Raw genomic sequence first — 23,612 nt, 5'->3', positions numbered from 1 at the left:
CATTCTTTCGCCGCTCCCCGTCCGGAGGGCCCGGGGCGCTTCTTGGAGGGGGCTTTCGGCTCTCCGGTCCCACCTCTGTGTGCCCCCCGCGAGGTTGGGCGTCCTCACGCAGCTCTTCCTGGAGGCCAGAGGCCACCGCAGTGGGCCTGAAGGCTTCAGCCGGGGATCCTCTAAAAGCCTTCACTTGGCATCCTCTTCGTAAGCGTGAGCGGGGCATATCTGGGGGTTAGACCCGTTTCCTTCTTTTATAACACCTGTTTCCTCGTCTTCGTGGTTTTCGTAGGCACTCAGCATTTTTTGTAGGCGTTTCTGATAGTCTTCCAGCTGAAACACCTTGAAAGAGAAAAATATTAATGTTTTTAACGGGGCAAGAGGAGACAATGTGGGTAGTTGGACTTTTCAGATCTCTAGGTGACTAGAAGCAGAGGCACCTAGAATTACCAGCTTTTCCAAAATTAGAAGGCCTTGTCCTGAACTGGCAGGCATAACAGTAGTGGTTCCTTTCCAAAAACAATGGGCAGAGTTTTCAGACTGACTACCTTGTGCTTTTTAAATTGTTGTCTTACAACAAGTTCATATTATGCTTAGGTTTCAGCAGGGTCTGTGTTTGCATACAGAGTTGTTTGTATTGGGTAATGATGTGAATTATACTTACTGTGTAGTTCTAGCTTGACCTCTGGCTCTCTGTGGAGATGCCACAACCCCCCTCTCCTGTGCATTTTTGCAAGGATGAAATTTCCCCTCCTTACTTCAGCATCTGCTTTTCTTCATGGTGGGGCCAAAAACCTTGTCAGAACCATTTCAAGGTTGCATGTGAGGAAATAAGAGTATTGTTATTTCCAGCACTTTGAAACTACAAAGGGCTACATTCCCTTGGTATCACTGCACTGTTATGGTTAGGTAACTGGCTGTCTTGGTTTTGGATGCTTATAAGCATGTTTGAGGGTGAAAAATTATCTGTTTTATGAAATCAATTGTGATCTGATTTCCACATCTCTTTTCACACAAAATCTGTTTGCTCTGTAAGAATAATGACTAGCTTAGTTGACTGACTTTACTACAGTTGATACCTACAAGTTAAACATTAGCTATGAGCACCACCTATGCAGGCATATCTGTTCACATTCATGTTTTTTCTGTCTGTTTGGTTGCGCAAGTGTAAGTTTTTGTTTACAGAAGGTCACAAACCCAGAATTGTTGCTGTTAACTTTTGGTGTAAGTAAGGCCTAGTGAAGAAGGAAGGAGTCCCAGAAGATGAAGGAAATGTCTTATTTACTAAATACTTTAGGTTTTGTGCTCTTTCAGTATCTTGAAATCTGGAAGCAAGATCAAAGAGCACCAGAATCAAGTTGAAGGGTGTGCAGGCGGAGGAAATTGCAAGTGGAAGTATCCCATTGTTTGGTTTGAGGGGGGAGCCATGAAGTAGTGGAAAGAAAACTGATCTGGCAGTGTTCTAGGTGGGTTGGACGGATGAAAGAATGTGAAGGAGAACCAAGATGTGAAGTGAAAGTGTAGCAGGCACATTAAAACCCTAAACATGAGGAGAGAAGGTAGTGGAGGGTGTAAGAGATGATGAAGTTTGCTCAGAATTAACTATCGTAGAACTTAGAGGAATCTGCTACAGAGTTTTTCATTCACTAATTAACCCAGGTGAAGCTCTGTTTTAATTTTAGTGAAAGGACACCATTTCTGCAACAGGTCACAAAGGATTGAGATGAAGTAGCAGGAATACGTACACTGAAGGAAGGAGAGGAACTTGGAGAGCTTTAAGTTTAGTCAAGGCAAATAGTTTGAGTTTTGATTATAATAGAGTCCTGCAATTCCCAGATCTTTGGGAACAGTGTTAGTCTAAGTTGGGCAGTTATAACTATTGCCAATTCTATTTAAATTTTCCAAGTGTTTTAAGGTGGCATTTTTGTCATTGGGGTGTCTTGTGAAAATGGACTTTGTCTGTTGAAAATTCCTGTTGAACATACAAGTGTCCTTACCCATTTGTACTTACCATGTTCTGCTGCTTTGGAGAGTGTAGAGTCTCCAGCCACCTCTCTAGTGCTAAGCAACCTGTGTGAATCTGGCTAGAGGTTGTTTGCTGTAATGTAGTTAGGACATGCCATTCTTCTGCAAAACCATGAAACATGGGTACCTGTATCACCTAGACAGGAAAGAGACCTGTCTTGCCGTTAATTCCAAAGATTGCCATGCCTGTAGTGATTTCAGACCCAAGCTGGAAAAAAGAAAACAAAAGAAAACCAACAAGACCTCACAAAATCCCACCCCCAACAACAGAACAAAAAGCTAACCCAGCTATGGTCTAGTATACAAACATATAACTATATGGGTACAGCTTGTGCCTATTTCTTCTAAACGACCCCAGGTCTGTAGAGAGAGGCAGCATGTTTCCAGCTCTGCTGGTCTAATAATAGAACCTTACAGCTTGCCATACTCTAAACCTCTCTGGGCCCAAAAGCTCATCTGTCTTTCCAGTGTGTTGGTACAGTTCTGTTATCAACCTTGCCATGAGCATATTAGATCATTGTGGCTAGAGCAATGGTGCAGGGTAAATAAGTAACAGATCAAGCATCAAGTATGCATTGAACTATCTTGATGTAATTTATTCCTCCTCCCAGCCTACTTTTGCCAGGTACATAGTTGAAACTGCGCTAGAATAAATAAGAGGCATGACTTGCTGACGTTGAGGAAAGGAGGTAGGGAAAAGAATAGACACTTTGTACCCAGACATACTGTCACCTTCTTTCTAGTTTGTGATATGCTGGAGGACTCAAGCAACAGAGTCTGACTCTTTTCCACATTGTGAGGATTATAAGAAGTCTGACTGAAGTGCATAGTGCCTGTTTCTAAATGATCTTCAAACTTTTCAAAGCCTGACTATAGATGTGAACACCCACTAACAGGAAATTGTCCCTTTATTACTTTTTTTTTTTCCCAGTGCCAAAGCTACTGTCTGCATTACTTGAGGGCAACTATTGTTTTTCAGTTGTCTTGTTTAAAGAATGACCTCTGTACTATTGCATGTTCCAGTACTGCATCAAGTGATGGGACTAGCGTTCTTAATTGCTTTCTGCTGAAAGTGGTTACATCTTGTGTTGGTATGTCAGTCCATCCCGTTTTCTCTTCTACTTAGTTTACTGTAACTAGATCTGAATTGGCTGCTCTGGCTTCTGCAGATCCATGATAAAACCAATCTAGCAGCTATTCTGGGTGATTTACATAATTGGGTAATTGTTTTGTAAATGAAGGCCACTGAGACTTTGTGCCTAGGACACAACCCAGACAAATTCATTTCTTTCTGGGTATACGCCTGATTTGGGTCAACTACAATGTGCTGCTTGCCTGTCATGTAGGAGGGTGGTGTGACATCCGGAACTGTGATGGCATTTTGGCAAGCCAGAGGGCTAAATGACTAGTATTAAAAGTTAGTCAGTTCCATGGGAAAATACTAGTGTATGCACGCTCCCATAAATAGTTTACAACATCTATAAACATCCTCTGGTAACTCTAGTAATCATAAAAATACGTATCTGGCAAGCGTGTCCCCCTGCATACTGCTCTCTTAAATACCAAAGGCGTCTCTTCCTGGTGGAGTCATAAGTTAATAACTAGCCACTGAACTGAGAAAATAACTTACTTGACAGGAAATATGAGGGCCAGTGTCTTAATGAACTTGTATCCTTTCCATTTCTTGTTTTGAAGACTCTTCTACCTGGTGGTGTCTCCTGATCTTTGTTTTTGAAACCTAGTATTTTGAATACTTACTAGTAAAAGTATTTGGAGGGTGTGGGATAAAGGTGTGCTGAATGCCCTGTTGCTATCCATGGAACTACAGTCCAATCAAATAAATCTAATACATTTTTGCATAATCAGATCCTAACTGATCATCTGATTTTTAATTTCAGCAAGCATACCGTCTTCTTTACAACTTTACTTTCTGTGCCATCCTGGTTAGAACAAATTTTGTGCAGACTTGTGGCTCTTTTTTCGCATTATCAGAGATAATGTAATGCAACTTCTCTTACTTCTGCAGAAGTTGGAATCCTTGCCAAGTCCTACATTGATCAAGGGTGGCTTATTCCAGATGATATCATGACACGACTAATGCTGAATGAGCTAAAAGGTCTAGATCGGTACAACTGGCTATTGGATGGTAAGTTAGTGTATTGAATATCACTATATAAGGAGAGAAAACCTGCACTGGAAGTCTTGGAGTGCTTTGGTCACTTGCTGTTAGCTACACTCCAGTAGCCATCCTCGAGTTGTAGTAACTGGTCAGTACTGTTGCCAACCTTCAGCAGCTAGTCTGTCCCAGTTTCTTTGGCTGTAAAATGCTTTGGGTGCATCCTGCCTTCAGACTGTTACAGGGATGCTTAATTCACGTTGAAAAGGGTAGTTCAACACCACAGTAAAATTTCAAAACTGGCAACTAGTGATTTGTACACTTTATTTTCCTTTTAAAATATGCATTGAGAAGTTTCTTTTCATAAAGCCTTTTCTTGGGAAATAGAACACTTTTGAAGAATGGAGCTGAGAAATTATTTAGAAAGGTAGGTATGTGATGCAGCAACAAGGTAAGTATGGAAAGCAAGTACTGCAGCAGTGCAGTGGGTAATATATCACTGTCAAACCTACTGCTTAAGTGCTTTAAAAAGTCTCTTTCATTTGCTCTTTGGTTCTGTTCCCTAGAGTGAATTGTTCTGCAGTTCTGCAGTGTAAGCTCATTGCTTTCACCATTCATGGTAGAGAGAAAATGCATTTGCTGATGTCTTCATGAACTGAATGGCTTCTTACCCCAGCCCATGGGAGTACAGTTGGATGCACAGCGCAAAGATAGCGTCTGGGCTGGATGTGTGTTTTCAGATTCTAGTCACAACCTGTCTCAATAGAGAAAACTAAAATGTTGTTGGTGTAGCTTTTTATTTAGAGGAAGTGAAAAATCCACAGTGCTCTGTCCCACATGATAATTACTTCTAGTATAGTGACCTGTTCTGGTGGCTTTAGTTAGTTGTGTTCCTCCTTTGTGAATACAGAGACTTAATTCACAAAGTGAACAGTACCATGAAACCTAATCAATAAAGGAAAGAGCTGCAGATTTTCTTTTTTCTTTAGTTCCAGATCCTGTATACACACAGTTCCAGCCTTGTGGATCTGGATGTGTAGCAGTATAGCTGCGCACACTGGCAACTATTAACAGGATGGTGGAAGGAGGACTGTAAGATAATAAATCAGTTTGTGCTGTACATTAACATGCTGCTGCCTTTAAACTTTTGGAGCAGAAATTTTGTCTGCGTCAGCATTTGCAGTGAGACTCAGTGAATTACACTAGGGATAGCTCTGGCATAATTGGCTCTGTAGGAACAACACTGTTCTGTTTAAATATATTTAAACCAGAAAGTCTTTAGTTTGGTAACTGCAACTCAGAACAAATAGCTGAATTCAGCTTGGTCGAATGAAATAGAATTGCTGAGCTGCTTGTATGCTCACATAGCCAAATACCCGTTTTCACTGTCTTAAGACAGATTGGTGGCTTCTACAGTCATAGCAGATGTAGCAGTCTGAGTTGTGTATGTGTATGATCTGCTTGGATTTATGTGCTGTATAATTAGGACACTTTGTGTTTCTGGATTCTTCATCACATGTTGTAGATTTATTTTTTTTCTGTATTGAGAAAAACACTGTATACAGCAAACATGGGTTCAGTTTCAATTAAATGCTTTTGTAAAGGCACTTTAATTTGTGGAAGTTTCTCATTACTAAGTCCCAAAGCAAACTCATTTTCCAGCTGCATAACTAAGATGTGTGGTGGCTGACTAGCTTGTCAACAGTAAGGAGTAACAAGTGCTGGAGTTGGCTCACAGCAGTGCTGGAGTCCAGAGTCTCCCTCTGCTCTTAACATTTAGAAGCACTTCCATGAGATAATACCAACTAGAAAAAAGGTGAAGGCAGTTGATGACTGATGCAAACAAGGTTCATCAGACAATGCACAAGCAAGAGCTTGGGCTGAGTTAACTCTTCTTTTGTGATCTGTTAGACAAGACACAGTAGACTTAAGAACATGCTTTTTTTTTTTTTTTTCCCTCCTGTTTTAAGGCTAGTTATTTCTTGGCTGGTTCCTTACTCAGGCAATGGACTCATCAACCAATGTTATGCAAAGAAGAGTTTCTTAAGTTTTTACCTATCAGTACTTGCCTTAATGAAGAAGTTTACTTGTATAGTATGATGAAAATTAGAAGCTACTGAAGAACATGAGACTGTGCAAGAGCTTTAGGGGTGAATCTATGGTGCATGTTCTGCATTAGCTTTGACTGCTTCTTGTGGTCAGCTTTTAAATTCTTTGAGGAGACCTTGGTTTTCTTGTTTTCTGCTCTCCCCATGCCCCCCTTCTTAAGTTCCACTAGATTTCTCCAGTTGTAACATGTGCCTTTGAAGGCATGCTACTAGAGCCATAGAGTTCATGGGGCAAAATGCAGTGTCTTTTATGTGAAGAGACAGATTCCTGTTCATCCTGAGTGTTCCCCCAATGTTCTCACTATTCTTGAGGATAGTTTGATACATTAGACTTTCCAGAACTCTACATAAAAGAGTAGCTTTAGAAAAAATTTATCCTAAACTGCATCTGGTAGTTATATTTGTCTTAGGTTTGTGATGGTCATCTGCTTAAGCCACACTTAAGACAACTGCAGAAATAAGAGTTGTCACAAATACTTCTAGGTTGTTACAGACAAGTGAACTGCTTGTAGCTTTTATTATTCAAAATGTGTATACAGTGTAGTGGTATGTATTACATATGAGTATGGGGTCTTTTTGCATTTATTTCTTATACTTTTGGGAAGATGATTAAATGAAGTGAGAAAATGGAAGCTAGGAGGCATTTAACAAGTTAAAAGTGCCATGATAGTGTGAAAAATACTTGGAAAGTCTGATGTCTCTTCAACCTCTAAAGTATGATGATGCTTTTTTTCTGTCTGAATTATTTTCTCTAATGACTGAATCCAGGTAATTTTTGCTATAACTCTGCCTTTGGATTTTTATGGAATTGTTTCCTTTAAAAAGGTTTCCCCAGAACAGTTGCTCAGGCAGAAGCCCTGGATAAAGAATGTCAAATAGACACTGTGATTGACCTCAATGTGCCATTTGAGACCATAAAATGTCGGCTTACATCACGTTGGATCCACCCTGCTAGTGGCAGGGTCTACAATCTTGAATTCAGTCCTCCGAGAGTGCAGGTAAGCAATACATGTTGGTGTTGGCACTAAATAAATATTGCACTGCATTTGGCAATTGCAGTAAAATACTGTTTGTGTATGTTGTTGCAAAACACAGTAGCTCAGAAGAAAAAGGCCCATTTCATCTATTAGGAGCACAGAAGCTTTTTGGCAAAACTGCCTCTGAGGCTATGTTAGTGACCTGGTAGAAGCTCAAGCTGATGGACAGTGTGTTTGTCCACTGAAGAATGAAACACCATGGTATTTTGTGAGCTCTTGATAAAGCTGTTGAGTGATCTGGAATACTGTTTTGCACACTGGCATAGGAGTTGGGCGTGTTCTTAGCCTGTTCTGCAAGTTTTCAGCCTGTACAGTCCAAAATGTAGTTTCTTCCTCCAGAGGACTCATTCTTTGCATCTAGCAAGCACACCAAACCATCAGTCAGATGAATCCACTTAATGTTTTCCCTGTGTTTGTATTTAACCAGGATTCCAAGGAAACAGTTGTATCACAAAATTAGATGTAGAAACTTGCCTATCAGGGAAGCTTTTCAACAAATCAAAGAGGTAATGGCTTGAGATAGCCTAAAGCGGAGTACTAAACTTGAAGATAATGATTGTACCTTACCTTTATTTTTGAGGAACTCTGATTAGCCGTAGTGCAACTCAGCCTAAGCTGTATTTTATTGTTAACTCTAAATAACTTGCATGTTGTGGCATCGCATTTCACCTGGAAACTCTACTAAGTTACATCAGAAGCATAGCAAGCCTTGCAGTTTTTGGATTTCAGTGTTGCAGGAAAAGAGGCCAGCTGAAATATCAGGTAAGCACTGGAAGTGTTTTAAGTCATGGTTATTTTTAATTGCAGAAGAGCATAGGCAAGCTGCAACAGAGAATTACCAGACCTGCCAAAGAGTGGGCCTCAGCTGCAACAGCTCTGTTATTAGGAATACTCCACTGTACCTTCCACTCATTAGCAGGCGTATCACAACATAGCAGACTGCAATATTGAAGTGTAACTATGGAATGGAGCTGAACAGCTAAAATAGTTATCTCTTATCTAATAGACCTGCAAAATGTTTACTTAATCAACAAAACCAAAAGATCATGGCTTCAGAGTGAATGCAAGGCTGAAGGCTCAGTATATGATAGGTACAATGAAGGCACTAGTATGGCTGCCTGCACAGATGGTAGAAAGAAACATTTGAGTGTTTTAAACAAGGTAATTTTGACCATATAAATCCATCTCTAATATGATACAGATGGGAACAGGTTTGTTTTTTTTTTTAACACCATGAACAGAGAAGCTTACTGAACACTGACGGTTATTGATTCTCTGAAACTGACTGCCAGAATGCAAGCAGGAAAGGAAAACACTCCTGTTTCCACTCCAAATGTCAGATTAAACTTGTCTTTAGAGAAAATAAAAATTCTTGAATTTATTTAATACATACAAAGGAGCAAAGAATCTCTTACATATTCTATCAGATGCACATTGGTTCAGTGCCCCAAAGGAGGAGCCAACTTTTATGCCACTAGCTAGTGCTTCATAAGATATGCCAGTGGTAATGTCTTCAGCCTTTGCTGGTTTCAAGGTTTAAAAGCATCCATAATCACTTAAAGCACCTCAATAAATTGGAGGTGAAATGTGCAGTAAAGTTGGAGCTGTCACAGTTCACACTTTAGGTCCCTACCTCTTTTTACTGAATCCTAGAAAAACTTCAGCTGTCTTTTATGCCATTTTTTGTACAGCTGTTGCTAAATGATAACTCTTCTGTTTTGTGACTTGAAATCAAAGGGCCATTAACTCCCTTCCCCATTTTATTACTTGTCAAACAAATGTCCAGTTGGTCTCTTACTTGTTTCCTGTTACGCAGGAACATACTACCAACAATACTGTTTTCCCTCATATGTGAAAGTTTTGTCTACATATTTCCCATATCCAATGAATGTTCCAGAGGACAAATAAGTCATTACTATGACCTGATGTTCATTGCCAATACCAATAAAATGTTTTGAACTGATGGACTGTTTTACTGGAAAGTCAACATTTTATATTCCAGATAAGATACTGGCAGTAGCTTTTCTCTTTATAAGCAGAAACCCACTCCTTGGCTATCTGGAAACTGATCATAATTTAAATAGAAAATTACATAAAACATAATAAACAAAAATAAGAAATATACACAATTGTGTGCTTTCAACCATGATTAGGGCATTGATGATATTACTGGAGAGCCACTTGTTCAGCGTGATGATGATAAGCCAGAGACTGTTACCAAGAGGCTGCAGGCTTACGATGCACAAACAAGACCTGTTCTAGAATATTATCGGTAAGTAGTAATATCTGTTCTTCCACATTCTAAAAGCTTCTTCCACATTAGCATAGTGAGGAACAGATCTCTTCAGTTACAGAGATACCACATTCACTGTTGCAGTATGAGTCGCAGTGTATCTTTCATTAACTCAGAAATCTTAAGGTAAAGTGAGTGTTTTCCACTGTTGCATGAAGCCTCTTCAGGAGCCTGCTGAGCAAAAGGGCCTTTCACTGCAGCTATATTTAGCTTTACAAAGTGCTATGCATTATTCAGTATATTATAGTACTGTTCTGAGCAACATAGCTCTGGTTAGTAAGATAAGAGTTTGTTTTTTTTAAGATTTAACAGTACTTTCTATTCTGGATGTATAGTTGAAGCCCTCCTACCAAGGGCAAGGGGTCAAGAAGTGACAGACAAATAGAAAAACTGTTAACGAGGATTTAAGAGTGGCTCTTCTAAGGCAGCTTTCTGAAGTGAAAATGCCTCAGATCACCACAGTAAGACAAGCCTAAGCTATTATTATTACTGATAATAACATAAAACTAGACAACAACTGGGTTGGTCACAGTTGTTGGATGAGTGCTGTATACATGGGCTATATGACTGCATTGCTCATTCTTATTTTTACCCTTCATAGTTCGTTATTAAGAAGTACTTGAAGTCTTTTGTAGACTGCTGTCAGTTTTATGAACTGATGTGGCCAATAGCTCACTGCTTGAGGAAGGGTAGTGCATGTCTAGCCTGCATTCCCAGTGTTAGAGTTGTTATTGATGTTAAATCACAATGCCTATTTGCACACTCCTGCTAGGGCAATCTTAAAAGTTATGTGGAGATCTTAGAACAATTAAGCAATCTGACTTTTGTGATGCTTTCTTCTTTTTATTCCTTAGGGAAAAAGGGTTATTGAAATCTTTCTCTGGAACAGAAACCAATCAGATCTGGCCACATATCTATGCTTTCCTCCACACCAAGTTGCCAGATGTGAGTCAGAAAGATGCTGCCATTCCCAGGTGAAAATAGGTCTAACTTCTGCTCATCTTTCACAGTTCACACCTGATTACATGAGATTCAGCAATCAAGGATTTCTCTAAGTAGTCTACCAGACTGATCGATAATTAAAGTCTAATGTCCTTAACATAATATAAGTTAAAAGTTTGTTGCCTGTGGTTCTCATTTCAATGCTGTAACATTTTTAATATTAAATATACCTAATTTTTATAATATAGTAACTAACAAAAGCAGCTGTTCTTGTCTCTTATTTAGAAAATATTTGCAAATAATGACTGGTGAAGGGAACACACTTCAGAATACAATTGCAAAGCACATTGATTATTTACTCATGAAATGTAGTGCGAAGCAACCATAAGGACATGAAAACATGTTTCTTCAATGTGTGATGAGTTGGGGCCAGCCAGAAGCTGTGGGGAACCATGACCACCATGCTGCAAAAAGCCATTTCAGACCAGGATTAGCACACATACAGGTTGATCTCATAGAGCATAGTCACCACCTTTTAGCTTTGCTTGCACAGGTGATCTTGCTGGGCTTAAATTACTCTTAACGCTTGCTTGGATGATTGGCCTTATTACTATGTTTATAATTCTGCCCTGAGAGCAGCGATTTTGCAGGGATGAGAAACCAAGTTAAAATTATGTGTAACACATTTGGTAAAGCCTCTCTATATCTGCAGCTGTATAATACTTTGAGTAAAAAGACAGCAGATACTGACAGGTTAAGTGTAACCTAGTAAATGTATAGCTAGATGATTTTCACTAGTGAAATGTGTCTTTTGCTATCTTTGAAAAAAACCTACTGCTTATTGATGCCAGTACCAAGATACCCAGTGGTCAAATTATTAATTTTGTCATACTACTATAGCAAGTTTTATTGTAGCAATTGGACTAGATTTCATATTATTCAGTATTTATTCACTAGATAATTGGAATTACAAACCTCCACAGGCCACACATTTTAACAGTCAAGGTAATGCAGACATTGCTGTTTTTCAGTGAACTCTCCTAGCCCTTTTATGATCGGCAGATTGAGAGTTTCAGGAAGACTCAGCAAAACATGAGGAATGACCAACTCTGTCTAAGCAACATCTCAAGTAGCTGTGTCCTATTAATGTGGGTCCCAGACTGTAAGCAACTACAGAGCTGTTCTGGTGCTGTACCTTGGACTACATTTATACATCTGGTTTTAGCTTTACCAATATTCAGACACATTTGAGTCTAAAGAAGACAGTCATTGTAGAATTTGTAAAGCTTTCACATTATTATAAGTGAACAATATGGGCAGCAGCTATCATTACAAGCAACTTTACATTTTAAAGAAAGCTTGCCAAAAGGGTGACCATCTGTACATTCATCTTCAGAAGTGTCTATATTGAGGCTGTAGACTGAGTTTAGAGATGCACTTCCTTAAAGTCATGGTTAGAAAACAGTAGCTACCACATAAGTCAGAAACCCTGCTGTGCTGCTTACTTCTATTTATGAATTTTGATTTCAACAAAAAGCAGCTATGCTTTTTTTTGCCAGCCTACGCAAGTTTTAGTTAGCTGGAAGGAGAACAGTGAGGGAATCTCCTTATGATTTGACACTTATTCCCACACCATCCAATTTTAGTCCCTTAGGAACTTTAAAAGTAATTTCCAGTATATCAAAGGTTGCTAGATCAATGTGGCTCTGTTAATGACAGCAGTTGCAAGTCACTGTGCTATGCTGCCCTTACTACCCTTGTATATAATGTTTAGTTACAAATCAACCTAAAGTTCTTGAAACTGGTTATCTCTAATTTGCATCTGGGACAGAGCTGCTGCTTGCTCCTTTATTCTCAGTCTGTCTGCAAAAGAATTGCTAGAGAACACAAGGCACGCAAAAAGTTATTAGGCTGTTCATAAATTAATTGCTGATTTCAACCTGTATGTTTGAAGTGGCATATCTCAGCTCAGAATAAAATTTATTAATCAAAATAAAAACCATTTGCCAATGAGAAACAAGCATATTTATTCTGGTTGCTTAAAATTCTGGACTTCTGGAGGCGATGAAGTCATCAAAGGCAGTTTCGGCCTCCCCTTGGTTTCTGAAGTGTCTTCCCGCACAGGAAGCTGTTGAGATGCTTGAAGAAGTGCTAGTCAGTGGGCGAGAGGTCTGGTGAGTATGGTGGATGAGGCAGAGTTCCGTAGCTCAGCTCGTTCAACTGCTGCAGCGTCGAAAGTGCAGTGTGGCCACATGTTATCGTGGAAAAGGGTTGGACCCTTTCTGTTGACCAGTGCTGGGCACAGCCGTTGAATTTCCTGGTGCATTTTGTTGATTTGCTGGATGTACTTCTCCGCTGTGTGATTGTTTCACCCAGATTCAGGAAGCTGTGATGGATTAAACCAGCAGCAGACCACCCAACAGTCAGCATGACCTTCTTTTGGTGCAGATTGGGCTTTGGGAAATGTTGCGGAGCTTCACTGCAGTCCAACCACTACGCTTATCATCACTGGTTATTGTAGAGCATCCATTTCTCGTCACATGTCACAGTACGGTCGAGAAACAGGTTGTTCTGGTTGCAAAAAAAGAAGTGCCGATGACACTTCAAAATGGCGATTTCTGTGATTCTCATTCAATTCGTGCAGCACCCATTTGTCGAGCTTCTCGACTTTCCAGTCTTCTTCAGATGCTCAGAAACTGTTGATATGCTTACCCCGAGTTCTGCTGCAAGATCTCAAGAAGTTGTGCGTGTATCTGCTTCCACCGGAGCCTTCAGTTCATTGTCGTCAATAGCAGGAGGATGTCCGCGACGTTCTTGATCTTCAAAGTCGAAATTGCCACGTCAAAATTTTTGGAACCAAAGTCGCACTGTCTGTTTGTTAACACTTCCCTGGCCATATACCTCATTGATGTTTCAAGCAGCTTGTGCTGCATTACGTCCGAGTTTGAACGCGTAGATCTGTCACAGTTGCTGTTTTGACATTTGAACTTCAAACCTCCAAAATTTGTCAAAAATGCAGTTTATATTATAATTTAATTATACAGTGTGAAAGTTCATAACATGATCTTTTAAAAAATATATAACAGTATGCCAGTCGAGAAGGTACTATTCCTGAAACATACAATGAAAATCACATTACAAAACGGAAATTAATTTCCGAACAGCCTGATACTTCTGGCAGTGGATCTGGGAGCTCCTACTTTTGCTACTGCATTTGTACGAAAAATGTCATGTATACAATACGCTGACTTAACTTTTTCCTATCTCTGCTATAGCCAAAGCTTAAAATTACTGGATCTCAGCACAGCATTTGCCTGAATTAGCTACTGCAGGTAGGCAGTAGTCTGTTCATCAGACTACTGAAATCTAGAAACCTTCCAGGCCTTACAAACAATCAGAACAATAAAGGACCAAGAGCATGTATGGATACTGTTATTTGAGATATGAGCTGTCTTCACTGGAGTCTTCCAACTGCAGTATATATTTTTATAGATAGAACTGCTGTAGTAGCAGCAAGATAGACAAGCACAGTAGAACTTTGCATTGCAGAGGTTCTGTGGAAGGCCTTGATTAGAAACAGTATTTGGATTTCCAGCTCCTCAAAGAGGAAGCTTTAAATGATTTTCCACTTTGATTTTTTGAGTTGACACTGTCAGAAATGCACTTTAGTAGCATATGAAATACCTTTCAAACTCCACATGACACCTTACCCTGTAGGAACTGCAACAAAACTTTTTGTTTAAACTGAAGTCTTGGCCTAACCTCTGTACCTCAAGGTCCCCCCATCAAATGCTTCTTTCCATACAAGACTTGGTTTTAAAAAAATAATAATAATCTGGAGTTACCTTTGTGAAGAAGAGTCAGACTCTCAGAAATCATATAACCCAGCACTCATATGTAGCCAATGTTGCTTACATTTTAGGACAAAACCAAGTTATGTTTAATGAAAGCACAATGTAACATTTAAATCCCCTTAGTAGAGGTAGAAAGCAAGTGTTTAATTCATTCAGATCTGAAATACTGATACCAGATATTGATTTATTGCTATTAGTGATAACCAAATTTAAGAGTTTATAATGTCAGCAAGGTAGCAGAAATACAGTTGTGATCTCCAGTATTGATAAAACATGTCCACATCTGCAGTAAGACAACAGCAGATTCTACCAAGAATCTACTACTTCTTGTAAACATTGTATTTGTGCAGATATTTTTTCCATACTTTAATTTCTAAAATTGCCAAAGGCAAGGTTAATAGCATAAAACACATCCAGTTTCACATTCCGCAAAATGAGAACCCTGCTCTTCAATGACAACCAAAAACCTAGCAGCACATTTTCAAACAATATTACAAGTTTTTCTGAATTACCCACCCTTCAAAATTCATTCCCCACCTAAAACCAAACAACAACAACAAAAATCTGACACTAAAAATAAAGTGCAGCACCCAGAAAAATAAGTGTCAAGAAAATAGCAGTGTTTGTTTCTTTCAAAATAAAAAGATAAAAGGAAGAGTACTTGGCCTCAGTCTTTAAGAGTTCTATACTGTGTCCATCATTTTGTATTCTTCTTCATCTCTTTGTATTACAGAGTTTAAATTGCAGACATCTCTGTTTATGAAATCTTGTAGATCACCTGTGCTCTGCAACAGATGAAAAACTGACAGCTTAATTCTCCATAATTGTGTACATGAAGGGGGAGAAACAGATTTTAGCATAAGCTGGACTCTCTGTTGTCCATCTTAAGATGAGACAAATTTGCAATAGTAAGGAAATAAGCTCTGAAAAATCCATCAACCAATATTATCTCACCATGTCAAGAATTCTTTAGATTTGCTGGCATAGTTTGTATTTGGTCTCAGTATTTCTAGCACTTGACTGCACGTTTACTTAAAATTCAGTTGTTGTATCTTACTTGAGAGATACTTTAATCAAATTATTTCAAATAAGTCGTTTCAATTGTGACTCTTTCCCCAATACCTAATTTTTGAAGTTGCTTCTTTATTCCAGAACACGGTCATCACTAGTACTGTAACAAAAGACCTAAGTAACCTCAGTTTCCTTTTATTACAGCATAAGACTTTACTTAGGTTTGACTTACCTGAATGATCCCATGAACAGAATTAGTAATTTTACACCGAAAGCTCATTTCACTGCTTGTGGTAAAGACTGTGAATCCAACTCTTATCATCTGAGCAATTTTGTGATGCAGTGTTTCTTTTAAGCATGAAAATGTAAGGGCACTGAACTAACATACGCTTTTGACCTTATGTTGACATTTTCTGAACACCATCAAGTAAAAAGAAAGCCCACATATACCCTGCATATTGATAATACTGCACATTATATCCTAAGCACTAGCAGTTCTAGGAATAATGCTCTTTATATTTCAGAAAAGTACAGCTTCTTAAGGCAGGACCTAATGCTACTTTAAATTAATTTCTAGAAATAATAAACCTACCGGTGAAAAAGATATCAGCTCTCCTACAAGACCAGGACTGATACTGAGATCTTGTAGTAGCATAGTTTGAAAGCCATGGGTTTGTGACCAGATTCTCACTCTCGTCTTGAATGACTCAAGTTCATTTTTAAAAGCCTCAAAATAGCCTTCTCCTGTCTGCAAAGAGAAAAATGAAATATTAGCACTTCAGCCAGATTTACTTTTGAGTTGTAAGCATACACAGTGCTGAAAAAAACTACACAGTAAAGCATGTTACACACTTTGCAGAATAACAGCTCTAACAACTCAAGAACGTTCCTCAATTTAAAATGAAATGTCATGTAAATTTCTTTTTAAGACAGTCTGTAGTATTTATATGTAGAAGTAAAGTAACTGATTTATCTAAGGACATGTGAAAATACTCCAACTCAGAAGCCAGTAGCCTCAGAAGAACAGGTAGTTGTGCTTTACTTTTGACCAGAGTGCTATAACAAGTTGACTTGCACTTTAACTGAAGTCCTTTAGGAAATACTGAGATCCATCTGAGTCTTGAGTAACTGAATACAGTCACCACAGTTTCAGTCTTCCAACATTTCTCCTGCATAGCTCTGGATTGATGTATTTCAGTAATGAGAAAAGGACACTATTTTGGGCTCTGCTGTGAACTGCAGATGAAATGGAAAGTTGTGACAAGTTGTGACTACATAGGTACACTGTGAAAACACGGGTGTAATCAGCCAAAATCATTCCTTAAACTGATCTGTGTTTGCTGTTGTTAGTTACTATGTGTCTGTAACACCCCTGCTGTCCCACTGCTGTGTCTAGCTTTCCCCTCTTGGATAAGCAAAATCCACTAAACTTTCATTTTCACAATTGCAATTACACCAAAATACTCTGTCTAGAAAAAAATTACTAAAAAAATAGTTTCTCATAAGTTTGTCAGTCAATAAAATATTCAGGCTCTTATGGTAGGAAAAAAACCTTCTCTAAACCACTAGTCCCTTGTACAGCATTAAGAGTTTTCTCCCATCATTACCCATTACTTACTTTGGCTTTTTGGAAGAAAAGACGAAAACAGCCTCTTGGATCCACATTGCAGCTTCTGGCAATTTCTATAATAAACTGCATTACAACTGCTTGGTGTGCTACTTGCTCCATCAGAGCTGTCTTCTGAAAAAGTTAAAGTTATAATTTAAAGATATTTCCTGTGAGTATATGAAAGCTGGGGTTTCAAACTCAAGCTCCAAATTAAGGTTGACATAGGGGTGATTCCCACAGCCCTTCACAAAGAGGGGGTGAATTTGCCTTTAGGCTTCCCTCCAGGGTGTGGCCGGCCTTGCAGGGAGAGCCATTAGGTAAATGAGCCCCACGTGTCCCACATTAAGTAAGCAAAGGTCAGGTGTCCCACTTGGGGATAAAAGCTGGGACCACTTGCAGGCAGGGGCAGTGTCTGTCTGTGAGGTGGATGCCCTGTGCAGAGTTCCCTGTTGGGGAAGGACCTCCTGCCTCCCTGGGACTGGGCTCCAGTCAGGTCTGGCTTTGTAAACGTGGGCTGTGTAGAGATTCAGTGTGTGGCTTCCTTGGTCTTATGTGTTTGGCTTGTTGACTCGGTTGTCTCCCATCCCTTCTATGGGAGACTGCATTTCACCATTTATTCCACCCATTGTTGGTTGTGTGGTGTCGTTGTTGGGGTCAGTGGGATTGATGTTGATTATGTGTAATCTGACTTGTTTGCACCCCCAGTGCTCACCCATGTACTGACCCTTTTGTATCAAATACAATTTGGTTATTGGTTCATCTTTATGCTGGCTGTGTCCTTTATGCTAGGCCTGATAATTGGCAAAACAGTATATTTCTAAAATTCAGCATAATTTCCTTTTGTTCTAATTCCTAAAGAGATGAGAAGCAAGGGGACTGGTACTTAGCTGTAACTAGACATATATGTGACAATGCATGATAGTTTTTTTTCAATAGAGGGTGGGAAGAACAGTTGAACAGCTAATCAATTTGGTCAGCTTTTCTGCAGAGCAAGTGGGAAACTGTATGCTTTCAAACAATTTAAACATCTTCATACCTGTTCTGCTTCTAGATGAAAACACCACCACATGAGATACCTAGATGTTTCTTCACATACAAGATATGGGTAATCAGACAAAAATCTTTGACTATCATCCCATCTGCTCAGCATGCCTAATAAGAGAAATATAGTTAAGATATTCTAAACAGATACATGATCTAATGCAGTACTTACATTGATACCCCTGTATATATAACAACTTTGCAATTCACTAAACCCAGAATGACAGCATGCAGCTAAATTTGTGGGTTTTATTTCTATATCTAACCAACACTGAATGAGCATTACCAGAAGGTATAATTAGACTTTGGAGTTACGAGAAGTAGATTTTAACAGTCACAATTTTCTATATTTTAATGCTTCTCTAGCATCAGTTCTCATACATACTAACAAAGCTGTGCAGGTATCTGTTAGTTACGTCATCGCATAGTTTAAGAAGTTTATGTACAGAGATTTACATTCAGTGATTCCGACAAATGAATAGATGTTTGCAAATAAGAATGCAAAGAAAATGTGCAATTACCAGAAATTAAAGTGCTTCGAAAACATGATTTGCTAGGTTTTTAGGAAATCTGAATTTAATTACAGGAACAGCTTGATCTCAAAGCAAAGCCACATCAATATTGCAAAGTTAACTAGAAGATCTTCATGTAAAGAGCTGAGTTTAAAAATCAGAACTCAATACTCAGACCGCTTCTTAAAATTGTCATGTATCACTGACAGTCAAATCCTTACTGGCAAGAAGTACCATATGTACAGCTTTACATGTCTATCAACGTATAATTATAACTGGGCTAAAGATAATTCAGTGGTAATGACCTAAGCTGATATTAATTCTAGCAAGCAAATGCCTAAAGAGAAAGCAATGGTTAATATTTCTTTTGGCTGTTCTCAAGAGAGCCATTCTGCATGAATTCTTTATTGCTTGGAAGCTAGAACAGGATCCAGAAACAGGACTCATGCAATATGACTGGCGATGTCCACACCGCTCCTTGGCAGCAGCTAGTGCAGAACATGAGACTTGCAAAAGCATCAATGTACTGTCCCTTTTTATAATGGACTTAGGTATTTTGTATTGAAATAACAACATAGCTTTGAATTTAGGAGGCAAGAAAAAAAAATTGATGACCTTCTGTAATAAAGTTGCTTCTGTAACAGCTTAATCTGAATTTAGAGAACAAAATATTTTTGCCCAAATCTTAGTTAGGAAGTCTGCAAGAAAGCCTCTGTTTCTTTCTGCTGAAATACACAGTAGAGGAGACATCTTCTGATTCCGATATCATTACGCTTAGCAGTTAAGGTATTTGAGAGAACCTGAGCCTATCACGGCTACTTGCATACTCTGACAACTTGGTACCTGCAAGGCTTGCTAAGGCTAACAGGGCTAGAAACCCATTAAAACAGTTTAAGATCCTTAGAAACTGAACACTTAGTAAAAACAAGTTTGTACTAAAAATTGAACTGCGCCAACTCAGTTCTGCTCTTGATTGTTCTGGAATTCCAAATATGGCTAGACTGTATCATAGTCTGAAACCAGCCTGTAACTGAGAATGGAAAGCACTTCAGAGAACCATCAAAATTTCAGATTACTTTACAAGATCAGCTTTGTGCTTAATTGGATTCACCAATTATGAGAGCTTGTGACACCTAGTGGATAATTAAATACAATTTTAAGAAACACAATTCCATGCACATATATTCTCTGTAGGTATTTACAGACATTTCCCTTTAAATACTATTACCCTTGTAGCTTAGAAGCTCTCAGAAAAACATCTTTTAAAAGGAGAGCACTATGGACAATCCCATGCACTTTTATACACACAACTTATATTTCCATGAATGTCCCTGCCTTCTCCCACTGAACAGCAGAAAAAGTTGCTAGAACTTTAGTTTTCATGGCTTAAATTCATTTGAGCATTATTTTATTTTTTAAAAATTTTCTTATTGGTCACAGGAACTAAGAAGCTTTTACAGTTTACACCTTATTTTGCTTTGAAATTATTAACTGTCCTGATAAAATGAAACTGAACAGTCTGTTAGCCAGGTCTTTCATTTGTTAGCATTCATTCTGTACGATAAGGAGCAAACAGAACTGTGAAATGTTGGAAAAAGTATACTCACCAAAGTGTCTAATCTTCTGTTCATGTTTTTCCATAAGTGGTCCAGACATATCATCTTCTATTTCTTTTCTTTTATGATTAATAAAACTCTGAGAAAGAAAAATTGTACTATCACAGAAACTCCAGAGATACAGTACTCCTATACATGACTAAAAGGTATTTTAATATGTTACTATTTAAAGGGCTGTTTTCTAATTTTAAAGTCATGTCATATATTTGAGAAAGTTTTCTTTAAAAAAGTGCATTACCTACTAAGAACCTCATTACAGTTCACTAACTAAAAAACTCAGAAACTTCTGTCCTCAGTGTCCTGGTTTTGGCTGGGATAGAGTTAAATTTTTCTTCTTGGTAGCTATTAGGCTGTTTGGAAATTAACTTCCGTTTTGTAATGTGATTTTCATTGTATATGTTTCAGGAATAGTACCTTCTCGATTGGCATACTGTTATATATATATTTTTGAAAAGCTCATGTTATGAACTTTCACACTGTATAATTAAATTAATATAAACTGCATTTTTGACAAATTTTGGAGGTTTGAAGTTCAGATGTCAAAACAGCAACTGCGACAGGTCTATGAGTTCAAACTTGGACGTAATGCAGCACAAGCTGCTTGAAACATCAATGAGGTATATGGCCAGGGAAGTGTTAACAAACAGACAGTGTGACTTTGGTTCCAAAAATTTCGATGTGGCAATTTCGACCTTGAAGATCAAGGTCGCAGACATCTTCCTGCTATTGACGACAATGAACTGAAGGCTCCGGTGGAAGCAGATACAAGCACAACTTCTTGAGAACTTGCAGAAGAACTCGGGATAAGCATATCAACCGCTTCTGAGCATCTGAAGAAGACTGGAAAGTCGAGAAGCTCGACAAATGGGTGCCGCACGAATTGAATGAGAATCACAGAAATCGCCATTTTGAAGTGTCATCGGCACTTCTTTTTTGCAACCAGAACAACCTGTTTCTCGACCGTACTGTGACATGTGACGAGAAATGGGTGCTCTACAATAACCGGCGATTATCAGTGCAGTGGTTGGACCGCAATGAATCTCTGCAACACTTCCCAAAGCCCAGTCTGCACCAAAAGAAGGTCATGCTGACTGTTGGGTGGTCTGCTGCTGGTTTAATCCATCACAGCTTCCTGAATCTGGGTGAAACAATCACACAGCGGAGAAGTACATCCAGCAAATCAACAAAATGCACCAGGAAATTCAACGGCTGTGCCCAGCACTGGTCAACAGAAAGGGTCCAACCCTTCTCCACGATAACGTGTGGCCACACTGCACTTTCGATGCTGCAGCAGTTGAACGAGCTGAGCTACGGAACTCTGCCTCATCCACCATACTCACCAGACCTCTCACCCACCGACTAGCACTTCTTCAAGCATCTCAACAGCTTCCTGTGCGGGAAGACACTTCAGAAACCAAGGGGAGGCCGAAACTGCCTTCGGTGACTTCATCGCCTCCAGAAGTCCAGAATTTTAAGCAACCGAAATAAATATGCTTGTTTCTTGTTGGCAAAAATGTGTTGATTCTAATAGTTTTTATTTTGATTAATAAATTTTATTCTGAGCTGAGATATGCCACTTTAAACATACAGGTTGAAATCAGCAATTAATTTCCAAACAGCCCGATATTACTGTTTTATTTCAATCGTTATTTTTTTTTATTTCAATCCATGAGTCCCCCTTCATTCTTCCATTAATCTCCCCCATCCTGCAGGCAGGGGAGGGCGAGTGAGTGGCTGCATGGTGTTTGGCTGCCAGCTGGGTTTAAACTGCAACAATCATGTAGGAACTTAATGATCTGTCAGCAGTGAGAATCATGTACATTGCAGCCTCGATGCAGCTAAATCAATGAAGTTAGGAGATGCACTTGTTCAAATTTAATTGTGAAATCAAAGCTGAGATTCTTCTATAAAAAAGTTTGTGCTAAATAATCTGTGCTACAGTAGTCATTATTAGAGGCAAACTAACAGTTTCACATTTTAAGAATTTGGCACAGTAGAGAAGCACATTCTTCATGTGAAAAAACTACTGTTGAGCACATGTGGCAACACCTGCACTATACAGAATCATAGTGTAGTTTGGGTTGGAAAGGACATTTAAAAATGATGTAGTTCCACCCCTTCCTGACATGGGCAGGGACACCTTCTCTTGATCAGTTTGCTCAAAGCCCTGTCCAACCTGGCCTTGAACACTGCCAGGGAGGGAGCAGCCACAGCTTCTCTGGACAACCTTTTCCAGTGCCTCACAATCCTCACAAGAAAGAATTTCTGCCTTATATCCAATCTAAATCTACCTTCTTTCATTTTGAAACCAAAAGTCTCCCCAACACCTTTTCTTCTCCAGGCCAAACAATCCTAACACTCACAGCCTTTCCTCACAGGAGAGGTGTTCCACCCCACCAACCATTTTCATGACCCTCTTCTGAACCTGCTTTAACAGGCCCACATCTTTGTTGTACTGGGGACTGCAGAGCTGAACACAGTACCCTAGGTGGGTTCTCACCAGAGTGGAATAGAGAGTGAGAATTGCCTCACTCAACCTGCTGGCCATGCTACTTTTTATGCAGACCAGGATACAACTGGCTTTCTGGGCTGCAAGTGCACATTGCCAGCTTGTATCTAATACCTAGATGACCCAAACAAGTTCTGATCTTCACTTTTAGCAGAGTAATGTAATACAGATTTGTAGTATGATGGCAGATTGCTCCCTTTCATGAGGCAAAGTAAGGAAAAAAACCTGCATTTAACACATACTGTGGTTTTGTGCTCTACTGGACACAGGAGACACTCAAGACTAATATCAAGTAGAATGAAGAAGAGGGGCTAATGCTTGTTTTCATGCACACTGATATGTATCATACCTTATTAAACACCTCCTTACTAACAGGATCTGTGTTCCATAGATTCTGTTTTTCCCTCAGATGTAGTGCTTCCTCTTTTTTTCTCCATTCTTCCTCTCTCCTTCTCAACTCTGCAGCTTCAGTCTTTGCTTGAGCAGATTCCTGATCATAGGATTCTGAATTATGCAGTGCTAAACTACCAAGTTTTTGCTGGGCTTCTGCTAGGTTCCATGTGTATTCCACAGAGTGCTTCACGAACTCTCTTTCTTCTTGGCAGGCTAATTCAATCCCTTGGCTGTATGTCTGTGAGGGAAATGGAGGGAAAAGTGACAGTTTACAGTTTGTACAGGAGCAGACAGGCCTACATCCCAAAGTTAATGAACCTGGAAGGCACCTTAGACACACAGCATTATAATTACTGGAGTGATGAGGCATAGTATCATACAGCTAGATTTTTTTTTTTGAAAGATTTTTCTAGTTTAAATTGTCTTAACTAGTGCATCTGCAAAATTATGGATCAGGTACTGTTATCAGTAATAGTTTCCAGACTATAAAAATACTTTTGACACAGCTGAAACGCCTCTGGCTATTATCTCTGGGCTTCAGAGATAGCAACAGAC

At 39.1% G+C, this 23,612-nt stretch overlaps 2 protein-coding genes across 2 annotated transcripts; one reads left to right on the top strand and one right to left on the bottom strand.

Moving 5' to 3' along the window:
- The first annotated feature begins 4,042 nt into the window (after nt 1-4,042).
- AK3 (adenylate kinase 3) lies at nt 4,043-11,440 on the top strand. Its single transcript, XM_026866782.1, has 4 exons — nt 4,043-4,162; nt 7,066-7,238; nt 9,431-9,549; nt 10,425-11,440. The coding sequence occupies exons 1-4, from the start codon at nt 4,102-4,104 to the stop codon at nt 10,546-10,548; spliced, it is 477 nt and encodes a 158-aa protein (XP_026722583.1). The 5' UTR covers nt 4,043-4,101; the 3' UTR covers nt 10,549-11,440.
- A 2,138-nt stretch (nt 11,441-13,578) lies between these two features.
- CDC37L1 (cell division cycle 37 like 1) lies at nt 13,579-23,427 on the bottom strand. The gene is made up of 6 exons (XM_026866775.1): nt 23,014-23,427; nt 20,147-20,234; nt 18,023-18,138; nt 16,996-17,118; nt 15,970-16,125; nt 13,579-15,151 (listed from the first exon to the last, which is right to left on the bottom strand). Exons 1-6 carry the CDS (start codon nt 23,425-23,427, stop codon nt 15,050-15,052), a joined length of 999 nt encoding a protein of 332 aa, XP_026722576.1. The 3' UTR covers nt 13,579-15,049.
- Between the last annotated feature and the right edge of the window lie 185 nt (nt 23,428-23,612).

Source organism: Athene cunicularia (assembly GCF_003259725.1).
Source record: "Athene cunicularia isolate RWA chromosome Z unlocalized genomic scaffold, athCun1 chrZ_part4, whole genome shotgun sequence".
NCBI lineage: Eukaryota > Metazoa > Chordata > Aves > Strigiformes > Strigidae > Athene > Athene cunicularia.
Note: the sequence above shows the minus strand (reverse complement) of the source record. Positions and strands in the feature narration are given on the sequence as shown.

What these genes read in the sequence shown, in the direction of transcription:
- CDC37L1 (XM_026866775.1), bottom strand. Translation starts at nt 23,427, where the DNA reads ATGCCTCATCACTCCAGTAATTATAATGCTGTGTGTCTAAGGTGCCTT. An exon ending in GTAAGGAGGTGTTTAATAAG is followed by an intron (nt 20,235 to 23,013) that starts GTATGATACATA and finishes TTTCTTTCTCAG; the next exon opens with AGTTTTATTAATCATAAAAG. An exon ending in AGCTGATATCTTTTTCACCG is followed by an intron (nt 15,152 to 15,969) that starts GTAGGTTTATTA and finishes CATCTGTTGCAG; the next exon opens with AGCACAGGTGATCTACAAGA.
- AK3 (XM_026866782.1), top strand. Translation starts at nt 4,102, where the DNA reads ATGACACGACTAATGCTGAATGAGCTAAAAGGTCTAGATCGGTACAAC. An exon ending in TCAGTCCTCCGAGAGTGCAG is followed by an intron (nt 7,239 to 9,430) that starts GTAAGCAATACA and finishes AACCATGATTAG; the next exon opens with GGCATTGATGATATTACTGG. An exon ending in CCTGTTCTAGAATATTATCG is followed by an intron (nt 9,550 to 10,424) that starts GTAAGTAGTAAT and finishes TTTATTCCTTAG; the next exon opens with GGAAAAAGGGTTATTGAAAT.